The 21,140-nt window shown below is 40.2% G+C and overlaps 1 protein-coding gene and 1 long non-coding RNA gene across 7 annotated transcripts; one reads left to right on the top strand and one right to left on the bottom strand.

The window, feature by feature from the left end:
- The first annotated feature begins 123 nt into the window (after positions 1–123).
- On the top strand, positions 124–21,007 carry G2E3 (G2/M-phase specific E3 ubiquitin protein ligase). Of its 6 annotated transcripts, none has more exons than XM_053381023.1 (17): positions 125–228; positions 5,277–5,379; positions 6,737–6,792; positions 8,016–8,113; positions 8,281–8,382; positions 9,999–10,123; positions 10,657–10,819; positions 12,284–12,390; positions 13,028–13,144; positions 14,088–14,215; positions 14,303–14,435; positions 15,853–15,981; positions 16,963–17,264; positions 18,529–18,710; positions 18,965–19,137; positions 20,133–20,332; positions 20,588–21,007. In XM_053381023.1, the coding sequence occupies exons 2-17, from the start codon at positions 5,336–5,338 to the stop codon at positions 20,824–20,826; spliced, it is 2,298 nt and encodes a 765-aa protein (XP_053236998.1). In that variant the 5' UTR covers positions 125–228; positions 5,277–5,335; the 3' UTR covers positions 20,827–21,007. The 6 variants fall into 6 exon arrangements, with proteins under 6 accessions (XP_053236990.1, XP_053236998.1, XP_053237006.1 ...); XM_053381031.1 differs by having other exon boundaries at positions 218–239; XM_053381050.1 differs by lacking the exon at positions 125–228 and adding an exon at positions 6,357–6,462 and having other exon boundaries at positions 5,303–5,379.
- LOC128410222 (uncharacterized) lies at positions 14,245–20,630 on the bottom strand. The gene is made up of 2 exons (XR_008329419.1): positions 20,524–20,630; positions 14,245–16,264 (listed from the first exon to the last, which is right to left on the bottom strand). It is a non-coding gene; the product is annotated as an uncharacterized LOC128410222 (long non-coding RNA).
- Positions 21,008–21,140: the final 133 nt, after the last annotated feature.

Below are 21,140 nucleotides of genomic sequence, written 5' to 3'. Positions count from 1 at the left end.
TAAGAGATGTCCCTCGGAGATCCGGGAATTCTGCTTAATTAAGGCAAGAGCAGCCGAGCGTCCGACCAAGCGATCGGAAGGACCAGGGGCGGGGCGGAGCTTCCTCCTCGCGTCCTTGGCCGCCTTTGTGACGCAAGCGGATGCTGGAGTTTGAATGCTCGGGCGGTTATTTTGGAGTGGACGTGCGAGCGGGAGGGTGCGGGTCCGCCCGCTTTACGGATCGCGCAGGTGAGCCTGACGTGCGCGGGGCAGGAATGGTGGCCGCGGGGGTTGGGAGAAGGGCGCGCGCAGGGAGGGCGTTTTTCCCACCTTTCACGCGGCGCTCCGGGAGATGCCGAAGCATCGGCCCGTCCAGCTCAGTATTGCCTGCACGGGCTGGTAGCTGCTCTCCGGGATTTCAGGCAGGGAGCTGCCAACCCTGAGAACGTGGGACATTTTGCATGCAAGGCAGCTGCTTTGGCATTTAACTGCGGTTCTGCAGCATCCTTACACGAGAGTAAACTGCTGTGGGGTTTACTTTGGAATGCCAGTTGCTCTTGTGCTCGGGTCCCGTTTGCGGGTTTCCCACAGGCATCTGGTTGGCCACTGTGAGAATAGGATGCTGGACTAGGTGAGCCATTGGCCTCATCCCGAGGGCCCTTGTTTTCTTTCTCCCCGTGGGTTTCCTTCGGAGTAAATATTCACTAGGATCCGGGTGCAAATCATGGTTGATATAGGAGGGTGATGCTGATGTTCCTGGGCGCATCCTACGGTCTGAGTGGTGAGAAGCACTTACCTGACTTCAGTTTCCTTTGGTATTATTATTATTACAGTGGTACCTCGGGTTACATACGCTTCAGGTTACATACCCTTCAGGTTACAGGCTCCGCCAACCCAGAAATATTACCTTGGGTTAAGAACTTTGCTTCAGGATGAGAACAGAAATTGCGCTCCGGCAGCGGGAGGCCCCATTAGCTAAAGTGGTGCTTCAGGTTAAGAAGAGTTTCAGGTTAAGAGCAGACCTCCAGAACGAATTAAGTACTTAACCCAAGGTACCACTGTATTGCTGTCAATTAATTTTGTATACAACCCTGAGATCTACAGATGAAGGGTGGTACAACATAAAAATACAATATAAAAAAGACAACATGCACAATAAATATAGGAACAAAGGCAAACCAAAATATCTCCCCTCCTACTACAAATTTAATTGAATGTGAATCAGCAAAGGCTGGTTGAAGAGGAATGTTCTGTGCCTGCTGCCTAAAGGTATATACTGTAATTAAAGTGCCAGACACTGGATGTTTTACTGCTGTTCTGTAATATTGGAGTATATAAGTATTCCACATCCTATATGTAGAGAGAGAAACCACACACTAATGCCCACAGAGCCCAAAATTCAGTACTCAGTTCTCTGTGTACTTCAAAACTGGAGTCTTTTCTTTCCAGAGCAATACCTTATTCCATCTTCCTGGCTGGATGGGGGAAGAGAAGAAAGATATACTGTACAGCCCCCTCCCAGCTTTTCTTTCAGATGGCAACATACTGTTGTCTAGTAACAGTTTTTCGAGTGGTTGACAGAGTTACTTTTGCTCAAAGAAATACAGTAGGAGAATCTGTAATATGCTTAAAAGAATAATTTTTTTTTGAGGGACAGCCATGCTACAGAAAATTCCATTAAGACTGATTAATTACAGTGTAATCCTCTGCATATCAGACTTGCTGTGTTTTGTGTAAGACTTACTCCCTAGTCATGCACTCTTACTTGAAAGTAAGTCCCATTGAATTCAGTTGGGCGTGCTTTTAAGTAAACATGCATAGTATTGTGAAGTTGGTTCTAAGTAGATTATGCTAAAGTAAGTTTATTAGCTTTAAGGTAGGATAAAACTCTTATTTGTTTGCTTTAAAGGGCTGTTTACTGAGGATTTTATTTTATACAGCCCCTCTTTCTTCCCACTGATGCCTGTTTTCTATATGTTTGAAATCTCCAGGAATATGATTTTCCACATACATTTTTTTATTGTGACAGAGCTCCTCTTTCTACATTTAACAGCTAGCATTTTATATTCAAAAACATTCGTAAATTCAATACTTGACGTTACAATTAAAACAAAATAAATTTGAGGGGAAAACAAGGAAACAATAGGGTTTTCATTCAGAGCTCTAAATAATAAAATTTTCACCTGTCAAAAAGTTAAAATCATTAATTTAATCATTTTATACTGTGGCGTATGAAGGTAAAATTGTAAATTAAAACAATTTAAAGCAGAAAAACAAAATCACAGATAATGGGGAAAAAGAATGCCTACCATCAACTACAATTGTGCTACACTATGTCCTTTCCCGGATGGGGATAGCTTGATCACTAATTCACACACACTGGGAACCTCCCCTATGCATTAGTGTAATGCACTAAAGTGGGGCTATTTCACAACTGGGACATCATCACTGAAGAGTCCCTAAATCCCAGTTACCCACCTCAGCTTTGAAAATGACATCTAGGAGTAGAGCCTGAAATGCAGAACTTAAAGAGCAGGCAGGTTCATAGTCTGGAAACATGTCATACAGGAATTCAGCTGGTGCAAACAAACCATTTCCCATCATTTCCTTTATGTTAGGAAAAGCTTTACCTGTTGAATTTCTGTATGCCACACAGTTGTCGATGCCAGAAATAAAAAAACAACTCAACCCAGGGAAGCACTTACAAAAAGAGAATATCATTTGTTCCCCTTTGTGCCATTATTTTGCAAGGCTGGAAGGTGACAAGGAGCCATTTTTCAGTTCATTTCTCATTTGTCTCTTCCTTCCCAACCACTGTGGTGATGCTCTCAGTCATTCACTGCCCTAAGCAGATAACATCCCGTTACTGACTCTTCCCCACTGGGCCTTTAAAGCCCTAAACAGCCTCAGCCCAGTATACCTGAAGGAATGTCTCCACCCCCATTGTTTAGCCCGGACACTGAGGTCCTCCTCCAAGGGTCTTCCGCTGGTTCCCTCACTGCAAGAAGTGAAGTTACAGCGAACCAGGCAAAGGGCCTTCTTGGTAGTGGCACCCTCCCTGTGGAACACCTCCCCCCCCCCTTTCAGATGTCAAGGAGATAGAGAATACATAACTTTTAGAAGACATCTGAAGGTAGCCCTGTATTGGGAAGTTTTGTTTGATGTTTTATTATGCTTTGATATATGCTGTGGGCTGCCTAGAGTGGCTAGGGAAACCCAGCCAAATGGGCGGTGTATAAATAATATTATTATTACTCTCAAGTTGATCACTGTGACTTAGTGGTTGGAGCACTCTTTTCTATAAGTAGTGAAAGGGCTGAAGCAGTTGACATATTTCAGCATCCATATATTACACATGTGCTTCTGTTTCATAGGGTTATCTTCCCTGTTTCCACTGAACACCCTAGAACTTTAGGCTAAAATATCTTCCTTTTTCTAGTGAGATTTCTTAAGTTACTGTTTGGGTTCCAGTCTAAGTAGGTTTGTAAGTTGTAAGTCCAAAGTACTAGGAAGCAAGTCCTATTGAATTCAGTGGACAGTTCTGAGTAAACTGAGCTAAAAGACTCTAAGATACTTCCTAAGTTCAGGAATGTTAAGTCATTTCAGATTTGCAGTGTATAATACATGCAGGCTGGTTATTATTGCTTGGAGCTGTCCTTCAATTTAGAGAGCATTTCCGCTAAAAACGGAATATGATTTGCTAAACAAATAGCCCAGTGGTTTCCTTTCAAGTGGTAGCATTAGGCTGTCACAAACCACAATGTGAACTTAAGACCATTTCATATTTAAATTCAGGACACATACAGTGAACTGAAATGGCATCTGTGAAAGCTCCTGAAGTGCAAAGCTTGTCTTTGTTGCCTGTTAACAGAAGGGAAAACATGCATTTGAAATTCTGTCTCCTTTCCTTGTTTTGTTTGTTTAGAACATTTTATTTAAAACTGACTGTGGCAGTATAGATTTGACTTTGAAATCAGAGGCTGCTCCAAAATAAGTTTGGTGTTTTTTTAATACACACAACATTTTTTCCATAGTTCTCAAAAGTGACTTTTAGCTGCAGGTGTTCTATTGTTTTATCTCAGCAGTGGGGAACCTTTGGCCCAGCAGGGGTCCAAATTTTACCCACAAAGCCGTTTTCTCCAAGCCATGCCCCAAGTCATTTTTCTATTTATTTTTTATTTCATAAAATTTTTGTACCACTTGATTTGGGAAAATCTTCAGAGTGGTTTATATGACATCAGGTGTGGGGCAGGTAAAAACATGGCTGCAAATGAACAATTGGGAGCTGTAAAGCAGGCTTCTTCAAACTCAGCACTCCAGATGTTTTGAGACTACAATTCCCATCATCCCTGACCACTAGTCCTACTAGCTAGGGATCATGGGAGTTGTAGGCCAAAAACACCTGAGGGCCAAGTTTGAGGAAGCCTGCTGTAAAGTGTACCGTTGCCTGTTTCTTGGTAAGCAGGGCTTCCAAGACCTGCTAGGGTTGGAAGGAGTACTCAATCAGAGCTCCCAAGTGGAGTGCATCCCTGACAAAATTGGGATTTGAAGTCAGCACCAATCAGCTGTTTAGTGTGACTTCAAGCTCCAGTGAGAACAGGGAACTCCAGAATGTAGCTTGTCCCTGCTTGAAAGCAGGGTGTGAAGAAAATGGTGTTCGGCAATGACTTCAAGCGCAACTTGGACTTGAAGAGGGGCAGCAAAAGGGGCAGATAGGTTCTCTGAAATCATGGTGACATCAGGTGATTGACAGGTGGACAAAGTGGCTTGCCAGACGTGAGGAAGCTCAGGATACAGCCCCCCAGCTGGATCCTTTTCTTTGCCATTGTTTTATCTGAAGTCATGACACCATCTCAAGTTTGAAATAAAACCGGCCTTGTTACGTTTATTCATTTTTTATAAAAAGTATCAGCCTTGACTTATGAAATGTATTTTTGTAGCCCATATTGTACTTGTCTGGAAATAGAAAAATAAAGCTTTTAAAACAGAGTTTTGATTACTTAGCATGATCCAGATAACCCAAGTTCCACCCCACAAAAAAGCCTGCAGAGGAAATAAAAGTTTGCAAAAGATCATTAAGACTCTATGCACATGCATACCTTTCTGTATCCATCTGCTGAATTTAGGAACCTTCTGCTGTGATCCTCAAGATGCTTACTCAGGAGTATTTTGTTTATTTCTGGGTAGACAAATGTTTAGGACAATAGAATATTCCCAGTTTCTTTTTCTGTAAGAGGAATGATCGAAGATAGTGAAGGTTGTAACTTTTCCCATCTCCTTCTGTCCATGTTACACAGGAAACCCTACCTGTACAGATGATATCACTGTTGAAATACTTAGAGCTTGTGGATCTTGAATGCATTTGGACATTACTGAGAAAAGAATATTTTTTCATGAGAGGTAATCTAAAAACAATTATCAACAAAAACAAAAAAGATTTGGTTTTTTTGTATAGTCAGCTAAATACTGTTGCCAAAGCACAGGCCTTTTGCCAATTTCAAACCAATGTCCCTCTTGGAAGCCATCCTCTGAAATGGTTGTGGGCAGAGAGTTATCGCTTGTTGGAGCTCTGTTTGTGGAATAAAATCCCTGCAAGCTGTCTTTTGAGCAGCAGGCAAAAGCCTTATTTTTGCAGACCTGTTTTCTCCCAAATGGATGATCCTGCATGGAGCTTATAACTAGGATTTCTATGTAGTATCTGTTTCAGAACTTTTTATTGGTGCATACTGTATTCCTAAAACAAATAAAATTAGCTTTTCATTCAAAACTTAACATATGGTCAGTGTAATGCAGCGATAGTGGTGCAAATTCATTAGTCTCCTTTCCAGCTAGCCAAGCTAAACTGTTGTGATATCTTTGCTTGTTGGAGAAGTGGGACGTTGGAGGCTAACCTAAACTGACATATTGTGTTTGGGAAGATTTTAAGCAAAGTATTAACCTTACACTAGGCATGGAAGATACTTGCATCTTGGGGTTTGCTGTATTGCAAAGTGGCTTATTTTGCAGGCTTAGAAATTCAACTTACCACAGAGATTTTTATTGGGTATCTACTAGATTGGTACCCAAGGGAACATTCCAAGTCATTCCAAGGGAGCAAGAGGCATTTATAATGGCAAAATACCCTTTTGTATAAGCTTACTGGCTCATGAGGTACCTTTCTGGAGTGTTGGATAACAACTATACTGTCCCAGAGCAAGAGCCTTTATGACCTAATTGCTCCAAAGTAATACCTTTGTGACCTGTTATCTCATCTCACTGCTTGCCTCTTCAGTTGACACAAAAACTCAACTCCCCTCTCATCCCCTCCCCTACCCCTCCTTCCCTCTTTTTTTCTTTTTCTTCACTTGTTCCTTATCATCTTATTTTTCTGGATGAAGACTGAAGGCAGGACTCTCAGCTGACTCACAGAGACAAAATAGCTAACTGCAAGGACGCTAGGAGCTTATTTTCTTCCAGATAATTTTGTACCACCGAAAAGATAATGTATTTGCTTTTCTGAATTTCAAGTTTATTCTAAAAATGTTGTTGTAGCTACTTTTAAAAACAATGGCAAATGTCAATGAACTACTGATTAATACAAAACTGAAGCCAGATTTGTCATGACAGCAGAAAAGTATACTGAGTAGTTAAACCAATAATTCTGTTTCCTGTACTTTGTTTTTAATTTGAAACAGAGAATACTGGGTATGGTACTAGACTAAAAAGACTAAAATCAGGTATGCTGCAACTGATTTTTCCCCCCTTCCATATTTAACAGTTGGAAGGAGAACGCTAGGATGAGTGATAACATTGTTGGCTGCCTTCAGAAATTGAGTAAGTACCGTGCATGTTTACTTAAATAATGCAGGCTTCCTCAATCTTGGCCCTCCAGGTGTTTTGAGACTACAATTCCCATCATCCCTGACCACTGGTCCTGCTAGCTAGGGATCATGGGAGTCTTAGACCAAAAGCATCTGGAGGGCCAAGGTTGAGGAAGCCTGAATTAATGTAACCAAATGCCAATCATGGATTTGTACAAAAAAACCCCTCTGTTTTTAATGCTAGTGCAATTTGCCACTTCAAATTCATGTAACAGTTGTTTCAGGGACTGGATATTTAACTATTCTTGGACATTGTCACTCTGCCCCATTCTTGATAAGCCTAGCTGTACCAAGGAGCTAAAGGTTCCATACATTGTTCTCCTCCCAATTTTATCCTCCCAAAGGTACTCTGAAGTAGGTTAGGCTGAGAGAGGGTCAAGGTCAACCAGTAAGCTTTCTAGCTGATGGAATTTGAACCTTGTTCTCCCAGGTCCTAATCTAACCTCTGTACCACACTAACCTGCTACAAACAAAAACTGCAGTAATTACTGGCAGACGGAATTTGAAAGATTTACTTAAACTGATACCTAACCTTGCAGTTAGATTTGTCCTTCCCTTGCAGTCCCTTCCCCAAATCTTCAGACATAGAACGCTTCATCCTCTATGTATCATGTTCTTGGCTTTGTTATCCGTACTGGATAGTCACTAAAACCCCCATGTTGGACAATCTACAGTGTTCTAGCAATTTTGTTTTAGTTCTGATTTTTCCTATTGAACTCAACAACTGGATGCAATGTTTCCGTATTTTTCAAGAGGGAGTGTATGTGGTTGTGAATTGCCTCTGTTCCAGAAATATGGGTGACCTCTGTGCCAAAACATAGTTCAGCACAGAGAAATGCACCACAGGGAGCTTCAGGGTCATGCTCCCCTCATTCAGTGCTTCCAAACACCCTCCCCAGCTGTGCAAGGGAGGGGCACTCACTGCAGCTCATTCCTGTATCTGAACATCATGCCACACAATGCCTTCCCCCTTCCCCACTTTCCTCTAGCAGGAGCATCTGCTAGATCTCAGTCCCTTCTTTGAATGGAAGGGATACTGGATGCAACCCATTGTGTCCAGATATTGTTGCTTTGTGTCGGAAGGGTATATCTTACAACTTGAAACATCTGTTAAACATCTAAAGTGCCATTTCAGAGAACTAACACGCTATATAAAATTGCTTCTTAATATTTTAGCCTGTGAATTTTGTCAACGGGCTGATGACCGTCCTGAAAAGTATGGGGAAAGGAGGACTTACGAGGACTACAATCTCACTGTTCATTATTACTGTGTGGTAAGTATTTTCTTTTGAACCTGCAAAGTTCTAAGTACTTTGCTATAGTGAAAACCAACACCTTCTTGGGTGGTATTATGATCAGCTGGAGCAGAGCATGTGTACGTGGGTGTCTGCAGTAATGTTTTTTCTCAATAACTTACCAGTAATCCATTCCTTTATTGTAGTTAATGTCAAGTGGGATTTGGCAGAGAGGTGAAGACGAAGAAGGTTTTTATGGGTTTTTACCTGAGGACATCCAAAAAGAAATTAATCGAGCTGCAAGACTGGTAAGAATATATCTTGAATGTTGAGTCTGTTCCAAAGACTTGTCTGACCAGAAGGACATAGCATCATGTATACCAGTACAATATGCTAAAATATGATATAGTTGAGTTTCACTAAGGCGACAGTCTTCCTTTGGCATTATAGGCAGATATTGATGCAACTGCTTTGGTTAAAAAAATCTGTATAGCATTAAGCAGTCATTTCTAGTTAATGGTTAGGATAGCTGTAGATAAAACCCAGGGAATTAAAAAAAATAGTTGTAGTAAACGATGCTGCTTTTTTTTCTTTTTTTGAAGATGAGAAAGCCAAATCACTTCTCAGATAACCTGTAGAATTAACTGTATAAAAACAGTTAACTTCTATGATTGGTGTTAAGCAAAATTAATCAAATCTCTAAACTAAAGGTTCTAGAAATTCCAAAAGCATGTTGGAAATTTCTGCCACAAATAGAAGTACTGAAGATGTAGAGTGGCAGTTGGGAGTAAGATACTTACATATATTTTTAAGACAGAGTTATTAATGCTGTTCTGTTGTTATATAAAGTTATTTGCAAATATGAAAGATCGAAAACCAGCATTTTAAATGTTCACATTAGCTGGAGTTCTGTATACAAAATACTAGTGATAGTGGACAATTCTGAATGAGTGGCTATGCAGATGACAGGATTATTGCTTGGTTTTGTAGTAAACCAAAAGAGAAAAGAAAGCTAGTTACATTTTCATTTACATAATAGAAAAATGAACTACAGTGGAACCTCTACTTATAACCATAATCTATTCTGGAGGTCCGGTCATAACTAGAAATGTACATAAGTAGGCACTTTTCCATAGAAAGTAGTGGAAAAGTGAATTCATCCGTCCTAGACGATGAAAAACATCCCCTAAAACAGCAACTTAACATGGATTTTACTGTCTAACAAGACTATAGATCCATAAAATGAAGGCAATAATCAATGTACTGTACTGTAAAATAAATAAGACAGTATTGTAGATGAAAAAAAATAACATTTTTTTTCCTTACGTGCACTGAGGGTGGGTGGGCTTACCTGGCTACAAGCTGGGGATGGGGCAAGGGTCAGTAAAGAGCTGGTTCCCATCAGCCAGGGTCACTTTTTTTCTTGCCAGGCCAGGTTCTTTTCTGGACTTCCTCAGGTTAGTTCCTCGGCGGGGTTTGGGGCTACAGTGCGCCCTGCTGTGCCTCTTGCAGGCGGCACCTCTTCCACAGCTTTGGGGGTGGGATGGGGGCCCTCTCCCCAGCAGCAGAGACCTCAGCGCTGCTCTGCAGCCGGCCGGGCAAGCTCCAGGCTGCTGGCAAGGTCTCTGTTCATATCTAGAGAAAAGTTCATAAGTAGAAGCACCTACTGAAGGTCATAACTGGAATGGTACATAAGTAGAGCCGTACGTAAGTCGAGGTTCCACTGTATAGTAAATCATGGACATTTGATAAAAGGCTCATTATTGTTTTGACTAGTAGTGATGACTTATTCAACAGCGCATTTCTCTTAATATACATTTTATACAGTTATATGTTGCTTCTTATTTTTAAACAGAGGTTAAAATAAGTTTTAGAATAACTACTAAAACAAAAAAATTAAACAACTGGTGGTATTTGTTTTTAGAAATGTGCTATCTGTAAGAAAAGAGGTGCTTCAATTGGTTGTGTGGCATCCAGATGCAAACGAAGTTACCACTTTCCTTGTGGGGTAGAGAGAGGATGCATTTTCCAATTCAGGGAAAATTTTCCGTAAGTTATGTTCATTAACTTTTAGTAAAATTAACTAGAGTCAAAAAGCTGCAAGTTCCAAAGTTCTTGTTAATGTGGAGTTATTTAAATACAATACATAAATTGGATGATATCTAGTTGTGGTGTCCCACTTGCATGACAGATTTCCTCTCACATAAAAATAGGAATCCCTCTTGCTCTTCTCTCATCTTGCAACCACATATACACCTCGCAAATCCTGAGAGACCAGATATCACCATTGGCTAGAGCTTTTGTGCTGTGCATAGTAATGCAACACCTCTACTGCTGTTTCATTCATTGCTTGCTTATTTGGCTTACTTTGGTTCTTAAAAACACCATTCTCTCTGTACACATTGTTTATATATGCATATCCACCTAGGTGACCACTTTACATATCTGATGTTGATTCCAGCCCACAAAAGCTTATACCAAGAGAAATTTGTTGGTCTTAAGTTGCCCCATGTTTCTTTGTTGCTTGGAATGTCAGTAAGCGTTTACAGGTAATAACCTTGCAGTGGCTCTGTATTTTTCAGGTCATACTGTTGGAAACACCGACCCACACAAAAACGTTCCCCAACCTCTAAAGGATCATCACAGTGTACCATATGTTTAGAGTTGGTTGAACATGCACCATCGTATAACATTTTGGCAAGTCCGTGCTGCAAAAACGCTTGGTTTCATAGAGACTGTTTGCAGGTATGTCCAGAACACCGCAATAATAGTACTTCCTTTTACTACTAAAAAGAAGTATGCTGTACAATGATGGAAAGCACTTGTATAATTTAATTCAAGTAGGACCTGCAATAACAATGTTGCAGAATTGAATGTTCCTGTTCAGGGAGCCAACCAGCTTTGCCCTCTTCCAAGAGACTTCATTACAGGTTGGGGACCAATTCAGCTTCAAACAAAGAACTTTAAAGTGAGTTCCTTACTATTCCTTTGCTGAAGCAAGATGAACACCTACCCACCCATCAGTTGATCCTGATCAGCTGATGAGCAGTGGGAGTGTACCTTGCTTCAGAATCAAGAAGGGGTTTGCATTGAAACCCCTGCTAAAACTGAAGAAAGACCTTCGTATTTAGCAACATTTTCCATGCAAACTGCTTCATGAACCTGAGAAGCCTCTATAAAGCAGGCATGGCCAAACTTGGCCCTCCAGCAGTTTTGGGACTACAACTCCCATCATCCCTAGCTAACAGGACCAGTGGTCAGGAATGATGGGAATTGTAGTCCTAAAACAGTTGGAGAGCCAAGTTTGGCCATGCGTGCTATAGAGGCACACTCAGAACATTCCTAGAGAGGCTTGTTACCTGATATCGCTGCTACATCAGATGATTGGTAGGTGATGGCTCCACCCACCTGGCAAATCTTACCCATGGTGGTAGGGCAAAGACAGATGTGGCCTACCAGGGAGAAATGGTTTCCCACCCCTGCACTAAAAGCTAACTGGAATAAGAGTCACAAATTCTATAATAACAGGCATGGGAGCAAACTATAAGGTTTTATAATGCATCGGTGGTGTTTCCTAGAGTAGCATAAGCATGCATGCACACAAACAAATTTCCATATCCCTACTTCAAAGAAGTTTACAATCTCAATGTCATCAGTAAGATTGGGGAGGACGATAAAAGGAATGAATATGAGCAAATGCAGTAACATGTACTTGGGAAAATCAGTTTTCTGTTGGAAAGCAGGATAGAACTGCCAAACTCATCCTGTACTCTTTAGCCATAACTACTGATAATGTGGAGTAAATGTGCTTTTTGCATTGGAAGCTTTACAAGCTCAGAACTAGTAAGCACTTGCAAAAGTAACAGGATATAGCAGGCAATGTTACAACTGCTCCACTGGCTACCAGTCTGTTTCCGAGCACAAGTCAACGTGCTGGTTATGACCTATAAAGTCCTACACAGCTTAGGTCCAGGCTATCTGAAAGTTTTTCTTTCTCATATGAACCTGCGTGGGCTCTGGGATCTTCACTTGCACAGGCATCCTGGGGTGGGGGGGATCCAGAATATAAATAAATATAGCAATGGTAATAAGCATTAAAGAAATTGTCATTAGTATAGCCTACTACAGATACTGTGTTGTACCCTCATCTTCAAAAGCATCCAGAATCTTGTCTGATTTCCTGATCATTTTTCTCTCTTTTGGATCCAGTGTCAAGCGCTAAGTGCAGGGGTATTTTTCTTTAGATGCCCAGTATGTAATAATAAAGAAAAATTTCAGAATGAAATGTTGAGAATGGGCTTACATATTCCAGAAAAGTAAGTACCTCCCAAAATATTGTTTTATTTTTAAGAATATATTGTACAGGTTTATAGTTAAAGCTGTATACCACTAGGTATATTTAACAGGAGAGTGAGATATACATGGTTAATTCTCTTGAAATTTATGGTGTATTATTTTGTATCATTTTTCTATTTAGCTGCTTTTTTCATGGGTTTATATTAAGAGCATGAGGCATGTTTTTCATTAGTTTTAATAGTAAAGGTTGAAATTAAGATGCAAGATGGAAAGAACTGAACATTTTAGCTACTGCAAAGTATTTTTACAACTCATTTCTTAAGAGACGAAGGCACAGAGACTTAGATTAGGAGACAAATGATTTTCGTCAAGACACACACAATGCAAAGCCACATTTAACCCTAGAAAGGGATGTGGGAAATCTTTTTTTGAAGTTTTCCAAATTTTGTAAATGCTGGTTGTTCAGGAACCCAGGGGTTAATCAGCTTGCTCTGATAGATGAGAGATCTGAATTACAAAAACATAGTCTATCCAACAGCTACTGATTTTCTGTAGATTCCATCTTCTCTTGATAATAGTAAAATCATATATTACTATTTAAACAAGGAAAGCTGCAGTGTTGGCCTGAAATGTTCAAATAAGTTTTAATGTTTCCAGAGATGCCTCCTGGGAACTGGAAGAGAATGCATACCAGGACCTTCTTCAGTGCTACCAACACTGTGACATCAATATCTGCCTCTGTGAAAATGGAAGAAACTACAATGAGCCTGATAGGTATTAATAAAGATGCTCATAGTTTATAGGAATGTCATCTTGTCCTGCTTCTATCCATAATTAAATTAATTTAATTCAAAGTTAGTTGGACATGATGATGACCACATAAGTGCCTGGTGGATCAGGCCCATCTAGTCCACCATCCTGTTCTTGCAATGACCTTCCCCAGATGTCTGTAGGAAGCCCCACTATAGGGCCAGCTGTGGAGGTAGAACATAACTGTTATAGTTAGTAGCTGTTGATCACCTTATTCTATATACGGAATTATACTAAGACAACAAAACTAGTGATCCTTATCTTAAATTGCCTGGTGAGTTTTTGTTTCCTTGTAATAAGAAGATATTGGCATGTTGATATTATGCTGCCAGTCATTAGGTCTTCATGTTTAGAAATCTGAAACTCTGAAGAAACAGGAAAGCATGCACCCTATGTGTGTGTCAACATTAGAGGACCTGGTCCATGTCCCATGCCATCACTAGGAAGGTTTTATCATTATTTTTATTCCTTCAGTGAAGTGGTGGCTTTTCTAGAAGGCATTGGGGGATGGCATACTTTGACTGTCTGTAGAGCTGAGTTACCATTAGGTTGAACTGAATGGCTAGTTCTGTGAGCAGAATAGAACATTTGAGTCCTGCCCAGTGTGCTTTTGCAGCTGTGGAGTTATGTTTGATTCTTTTTAAAAGTGTATTATTTATTATTGCTAGGTATCTTGTATCCGTTGCTAAAGAGAGCCAGGGTAAATATATTAAATATAAAATAATATTGGTAATCTTTGACCTGCACCTCCCATTTTACCACATATATGTTGCAACTGAAATTTATGTCCCATCTTGGGAAATATACTGATGCAAAGTGAAGCCATAACTAGTTACATTGAGTTAACTCTTCTCTTTTTTAAGTTTAACGGTCTTAATTTTTAAAATGCATTTTTGTTTTATTTTAGCAAATGGGAAATAAAGCGCTGTCAATATTGTGGTTCGAGTGGAACTCACTTGGCATGTTCCTCACTAACAAGTTGGGAGCAAAATTGGGAATGCATAGAATGTAGAACTATCCTTGCCAAATCAACTGGTATGAAACTGTTCACCATTATACTTGAATTAATTTAATTTTTAAAAAAGATTTTGGATGAGAAATTGTGTTAATTTCATTACACAGGGAACTGTCAGAAATGGCGAAAGCGTTCTCGGAGTATGCCAGAAAAAACAGATATTGGCGATAGCTTGCTGGAAGAGCCATCACCCAAATGTCCCAGACAGTCTCCTGGATCCCATCTTGGCTTCCTTGTCAGGCATGTGATGTTCTTTCATTTGCAGCCGCGTGGAAACAAACAGGCGGTGTTCACACATCATGCTAAACCACGGTTGAGCGCAATGTGAATGAACAGGAATGAGCTGCAGTGAACCTCATGTTTATGCTCGCTCTTCCCACATGGCTGGGAGATGTTGAGAGTTCTCACTTTTGGTTGTTCAGTCTGTAACATTGGTCAGTTGTCTGTCCTAGATGAGGTCCACCCCCATGCCCAAAGGAGCAGATGCGCAGTCTGGGGGTTCTTGTGGATCCAGCTTTGCCGCTGGAGGCCCAGGTAGCCCCAGTAGCTAAAAGTGTCTTTTACCAGCTGCATTTGGTATGACGGTTTCAGCTGTTCCTGGGCTGGGAAAGCACTGGTGACTTCAAGATTAGATTAACTCAGTATACTCTATGTGGGGCTTCCCTTGCACTTTGCCTGGAAACTGCAGTTAATGCAGAATGCTGCAGCATAGTTGCTGACAGGAGTAAGCACCTGTCGGCACATAATGCCTCTGCCCAGAGATCTGTACTAGTTGCCGATTTGTTCAAGCCAAGTTTAAGGTTTAACTTATATAAAGCCCATAATGGCTTGGGAATGTCTTCCTTGCAGCATCACCTTACTCCATATATGTCACTTGACCGAAACTGGCACTGTTAAAGGTGCCACGTAATATTCATTCCACAGTTGTGAGAAATTGATATTTTAGTGTGGCAGCACCTATACTATGGAACTCCTTGACTTTTAGCACCAAGCAGCCACCTTCCCTGTACTTTCTTTCAGTGCCAGCTTCAAACCATAGCTACTGAAGCTGACATGTTTAACTGTGGTTAAGACTAACCCCAATTCCAGATCCAGAGGATGTGGCAAATGGTGGGTAATCAAAAGCAAAAACTTCCGCTCCTGAACTCCAGCCTGCACTGGGATTGGACAGTGGGGATGTGCTATCAAATTTAAGGCTTGCTGCAGCTCATTCTTGTTCATTCATGTGGCAAAGCTTGGGTGAACATCGGCACTATCAAATTATAGTTAGAGCCTAAAAATAACTGATCAAAGGGCTAAATCATGAATTCAACCTAATGTTCCAGAGTTTTTTTGTAGCAGCTCTTCATTCCATCCAACAAGCTGTTCTGAAACTTGGGGATTTCAGAAGCAGCCTGCAATGTATTCTTTGAATGGGGAGTAGCATAAAGCATGTAATTTGTTTAAGGACATGGTGCAAATCTTATTTTGTTTGCATCTAGAAGCAATCCTTCATGCCTGAAGTACTCATTTACAAAAAAACAAATGTAATTTACTGACTGTACACTTGTCATGGACAATATTGTATCCTGGAGATACCTGTATCCTGACTCAGCTGTTTCTGAGTCAGGGTGTGGCCAACTCAACTAACAAGGTGGTTGGGCTTCTTCCCTTCTAGGTCCCCAAAGATATGCCCCAATGCCTTTACTCAGTGTTCACAACTAGATCTCCCCTCTTCGAATAATAGACTGATATCCCCTTCCTCCGTGATTAGTCCTTCCGTGAGGAATCTGACACTAAGAAAAACGTAAGTAAATGTTGAACTGTCAGCCAATTTTTTTTATTTTATACTGGATGATTGAATTTGGGGGCAGGGATTGACCTTGAGCTTGCAACCCAGTGGAATTTTTACCTCCCACTGGGGACTGCTATGGGCAGGAGTACAAGTATAAAACAACTTTGAGCAAGACCCAGTGTCATGTCAGCATACACAATGCGGCTTTCCCTTCTACTCCTGCCCACACACCTTCTGACTTGGCCTCCAAATCGGCTCCAAATGTTTCTTTGACCTTCCAGAGCAGACTCTTTGGCTGGAGGCAGGAAGAAAGGACAGAAAAATAACATTTGCACAAATAGTAGTTCATTGCAGTATCAAGATATCACAATTAGATATTGCCCATTAGGCTCGTGGAAATAGTTTAATGATTCTTTTGATCCAGACCATTGTTTTAAGGTTAGATAGAGACTGGGGGTTATATGCAACTGCTCCTTCCTCTCCTGCATCTGAAGCCCCCATAAACCTTCAAAAATATGCTCCAGGTTGGGACACCTTTTGGAGCATATTTTTGAGATGCACAGGGGGCTGCAGAGGAGGAGGAGAAGTCCCATCACACTAGTAGAAGTCTGCTTGTATAGTATTAGATACAATCCACTACACTGATTTTATTGAGATACATAACTGAGTGGGGAACATAGTATTTAAAGAGATGGTGCACAGCTGTTTATCAGCATTTTGTCTGACCCTGTTCTCAACTAGAAACTTTGTGCTTCCTTATTTAAATGTTATTGAATTGTTTTGAGTAGTAAGTATGCTGATTCTAAAGAGAGAGCGAGAGAGATATCATGCTGTTAGCAGTTTCAGCGAGCTACTTATTAGGATGCCATTAGTAATTTATTCTGGAAAAAAATAGAGCAACTTGAGGTTACATGGTTATATATACCCAGAACTATTGCTGTACATACCTAAGTAGATGCTGTGCTAATAAAACAGTCCTTTTATTTTGTGCAGGCAACTTGTAGTGCAGCAAAGAAAAGTTTCCAATATTCTGAGGGAATTAAGATCACAAATTAATACCAAACGAACAAGACTGAATATCAATAGACGAAACATCTGGGATAGCGCCTTAAAGGGATTTCAAAAGCGGAGCTTCAATCCTGCCAATACTATTGAAGTAAAGTACATAAACTGCAGGACAAAAACACATATGGATTCATCAAAGGGAGATTTTTTTCTATTACTGATTCGTCACCTTCAGAACTCCTCGCTCTTTGAAGGCGATTCCTCAAAAATATTGTCTTTTGATTCTCAAGGTAAGCCTAAATTATAAACATTTGAAATGTTTTTGGAGGAAAGTGGGTACAGTCGTACCTTGGAAGTTGAACGGAATCTGTTCCGGAAGTTTGTTCAACTTCCAAAATGTCCAGGAAGCTCCTGCAGCCAATCGGAAGCCGCAGAAGCTCTGTTGGACATTCGGCTTCCAAAAGAACATTTGAAAACCAGAACACTCACTTCCAAGTTTCGACCATTTAGGAGCTGATTTGTTCAGGAGCCAAGGCTTTTGAAATCCAAGGTACAACTGTATGCTTCTTTCTCCCTTCTCCATTGGGTTCTGAGCACTCTTGATGTGGTTGGTGTGCAGCAAGCCTGTGAGGTGCATTAGGTGATCTTAAGCAAGTGTCTTCCTACCTAACAAACTGCATGGGTTGAGCAGAAATTTCAACCTAAATCTTACCACAATCTAAATTCAAAAACTCTGCACCACACTGGCTGTGTACTGCAAGTTCAGTAATATGAATACTCCTATTTAATATTAATAGAAATATTCACTTAGTTATATAGGAGTCTCCTTACTGTCTTTGCTGTTTAGGCTGCTCAGAAATAGCAAAACTGGTAGTAGTGGATGGAGCAACTCCAATTAGAGGGGTGCTGGTAATTGTATTTTTGAGTTTTTATTGACTGTCCAGGTAACAAAAACCAATACAAGTAGAGGAGACACCTTCTGCTCTAGTCTTTTACTATGTATCAAGGGACAGGAGAACTATTAAATAGTTCTAAGTCATGGTTTTTGGGGTAATGAAAATTGTCTTTGTTAAGCTCTGGTGAGCATATTTGCTGGCATACAAAAAAAAACCCTGAGCATTTGCCCCAGTTGTTTCTTGAAGTAGAGTTGATGGCTCAGTTTCCTTTCTGACTAAAACTCCAGGGCAGCTTTTTGTGACCACAGGGGTTGGGTATGCAGTGGGGAAAGGAAACAGACAAGTCCTAGTAGTTTAGCATAAATGTCCAGCCCATTTCTTTTGTATCCCATAAGTACAGTTGGCTTACATAGTTTTAGATAAATTCATGGAAGATGGGCACTTGTTCAGATGCATGGTGCCTCTGAACACTAAGTGCTGGCAACAAATGGGGGAAGAGAGCTGTGGCCTCTGTGCACTTTTTCTGGGCTTCCAGGGGCATTTTATTGGATGGGAAACAGAATATTGAAGAAGGTGTGCAGTTGGTTAGATTGATTGGGGCTCATCCCAGCTGCATTTAGTAAGCACATTAGTTATTTTACATATGTTGTACTTTCAGCTCTTAAAGATAATTTATACTATGAAGCTGGAAAAATGATAGCAGTTTCTCTGGTTCATGGAGGGCCATCTCCTAGCTTCTTTTCCAAGACCTTGTTTGACTGCCTTGTTTATGGCACAGAGAATGTGAAACCAACTATTGAAGATGTTGCTGATGTGACTGTTCTGCAGACAATAGAGAAGGTAGGTTGTTCTATAACTGCATAGCACTATAGGGATGGGTCTTGGTATTTTTTTTCTCTTTTAACAACTTAATTTTAAATCAATTTGGTATTGAGGGCATTTCTTTTCTCAGCAATAGTTGGCATAATATATGTACCACTTATTTGTCAGCCAAAAGTGATCAGACATAAGATCTGAAACAAAGAGGAAGTTGCATCCATCCATTTGAATTTATTCATCAAATTAACTAGTTGATGTTTGATTTCTTACTGTAGATAAAATCTGCAAGAACTCTGAACAGCTTAGAATCAGCAATAAGTGATTGCTCTGAATATCTCGCCATTGCTGGATGTTTGAAACCTGTAACAGCTCTACATGATAAGAATGTGTTGGTGAATGAGATATTGAATTACCATGTCATAAAGAGAACACTTTTACCTTTTGAAAGGTTTGTTTTGCACATAGAACCCATTACTATACTTTTGCAGTTTATACTCCAGGGTTCTGTAGCCACACTCTTTCCATGTGAATTAACTCATGTTTTGCATTTATAAATTAAAATTTTACAAGTCAAGTTTCACGTGTTATGAAGAATTTATTGTTCTAGTGGTGGCTTCCCCTCTCATTTACTAGTACTGAAAATATAAAATTTTATTATGACACCAAGTGAAAGATGTATTGCTGGTAATTGCAGGTAGGCAGAGTGCTGTTGCGCTCATGTCCAGTTTGCAGGCTTCTCTCACACATTTGGTCGGCCACTGTGAGAATATGATCCTAGGTGAGCCACGGGCCTGTTCTTAATGTTGTTCATCTTATGTTGTTACTCAAAAATGCTTAAAGATATTTGGTATTTCAACTTTGAAAAACTGAGTTGTTGGATGAATACTTAAATATACTTAATAGTGTCCCAAGGGAGGAAGCTCTGCAGCTTTCTTTCACTGGGGCGAGATCCATCATTTTACCTGTGGATGTGACAGGATTTCCCTTTTTGGCTGCCTCTATAGCCTCCCTGCCCCCTCATCTGTCCTTCAGGATCCCCCAACTTTCCAGAACAGTTTCAGGGAGTGTACTGGGGCTGCCTGGGAGAAGGGAAAAGAGGGAAATTCCTGTAAGCTGGATGCCACACTTGGACACCATCCATTGTTGTGAGTAGCTTTCAGAAAAATTTAGAAGCTCTAAAATAAATTACTGATTAGAATCTGTAGCTGGTACCAGCTCCAGCAAGGGTATTCTGACTAGTACATGTACAGAAATATATCAGTAAATTGGTTTTGTTTTGTTTTTAATAATTCCAGCAAAGCCCTAAGGAATTACTGCTTCTAGAAATTTAAAGTGGTGTTTGTAATATGCAAATGAATTTGGCAGTTTTTTTCCTATCTTTTTAAAAACAAAAAAACCTCATAGTACTTTCTTGGTTCAATGCATTGTCTCTTTCCCCCTTAGCTTTAGACAAGGTTTGAAAACACTTGGTGTTTTGGAAAAAATGCAGATGAATCCTGATGCATTCTGTAGCATATTATGTCACAAGCCTGAGAAACTTACAGCAAAACTTCTTGGTGATCTCTTTGCTATCCACTGTGTACCAGGAGCAGACAAAGCCAGAAGTCTAGATTTCTGGATGGGTTACTTACAGGAAACAGAAGGTAAGAAAAAATGGACCCACCTAAATGAATCTGAACTAGGAATCTGGAATGTGTTGGGGGCTTTAAAAAAGACTTCAGTTCCTATTTATCAAACTCTTAAGACAAGCCTTGCCTATGAATTTTAGTTTCACTTTACATTTGCAGTAATGATTAACTATGGTCAATTTATCATTAGCTTGAGTCACTCTTACCTTCTAATGTGAAAATCTTGTAAAAGCTGTTTTCAGCTAATCAAATTCCTCGTTCTTGGTCTAGGTGGTGAGTCAGCAGTAACTCTAGAGGACATCTTAGTGTTTGCAACTGGCATTCGTGATATCCCACCCATTGGCTTTGATCCTGAGCCTGCAGTTAAGTTTCTGCATATAAAATACCCTGTTGGAAAGAGACACCTTAATTGTTTAGAGCTTCCAATAACAAAGTCTTACGAGAAGTTTAAAAGAATTATGGATTGCACCATCAGAAGTACTCTAAGGTTAGAATCAGAAGTGCATTAGTCACTACCATGGATGCTGAAAATTGAATGATGAAGCATTTAAGAAGCTTGCTAGCTGCTACTGGATAACACACACGTTCATCCTCACAGACTTGCAACTTGATCGTGGAAATGGCTTAATCTCAGTCTTTACATTTTGAACATTGATTCAAAATGATGAACAAACAAAGCTTTCCAAACCATTTTGCATTATTTGGTTTCTTTTTAACACTGTGCCCCAATCTCATCCTTAGCACAGCCCCACTTCATACCATAAGGCAACTGGTGACATAATTGTCTGCTGATGTACTGTACCATCCATCCATTTATATTATA

This window comes from Podarcis raffonei, chromosome 1 (assembly GCF_027172205.1).
Source record: "Podarcis raffonei isolate rPodRaf1 chromosome 1, rPodRaf1.pri, whole genome shotgun sequence".
NCBI lineage: Eukaryota > Metazoa > Chordata > Lepidosauria > Squamata > Lacertidae > Podarcis > Podarcis raffonei.
The sequence above is the reverse complement of the archived record's forward strand: the minus strand, read 5'-3'. Positions and strand labels throughout refer to the sequence as shown.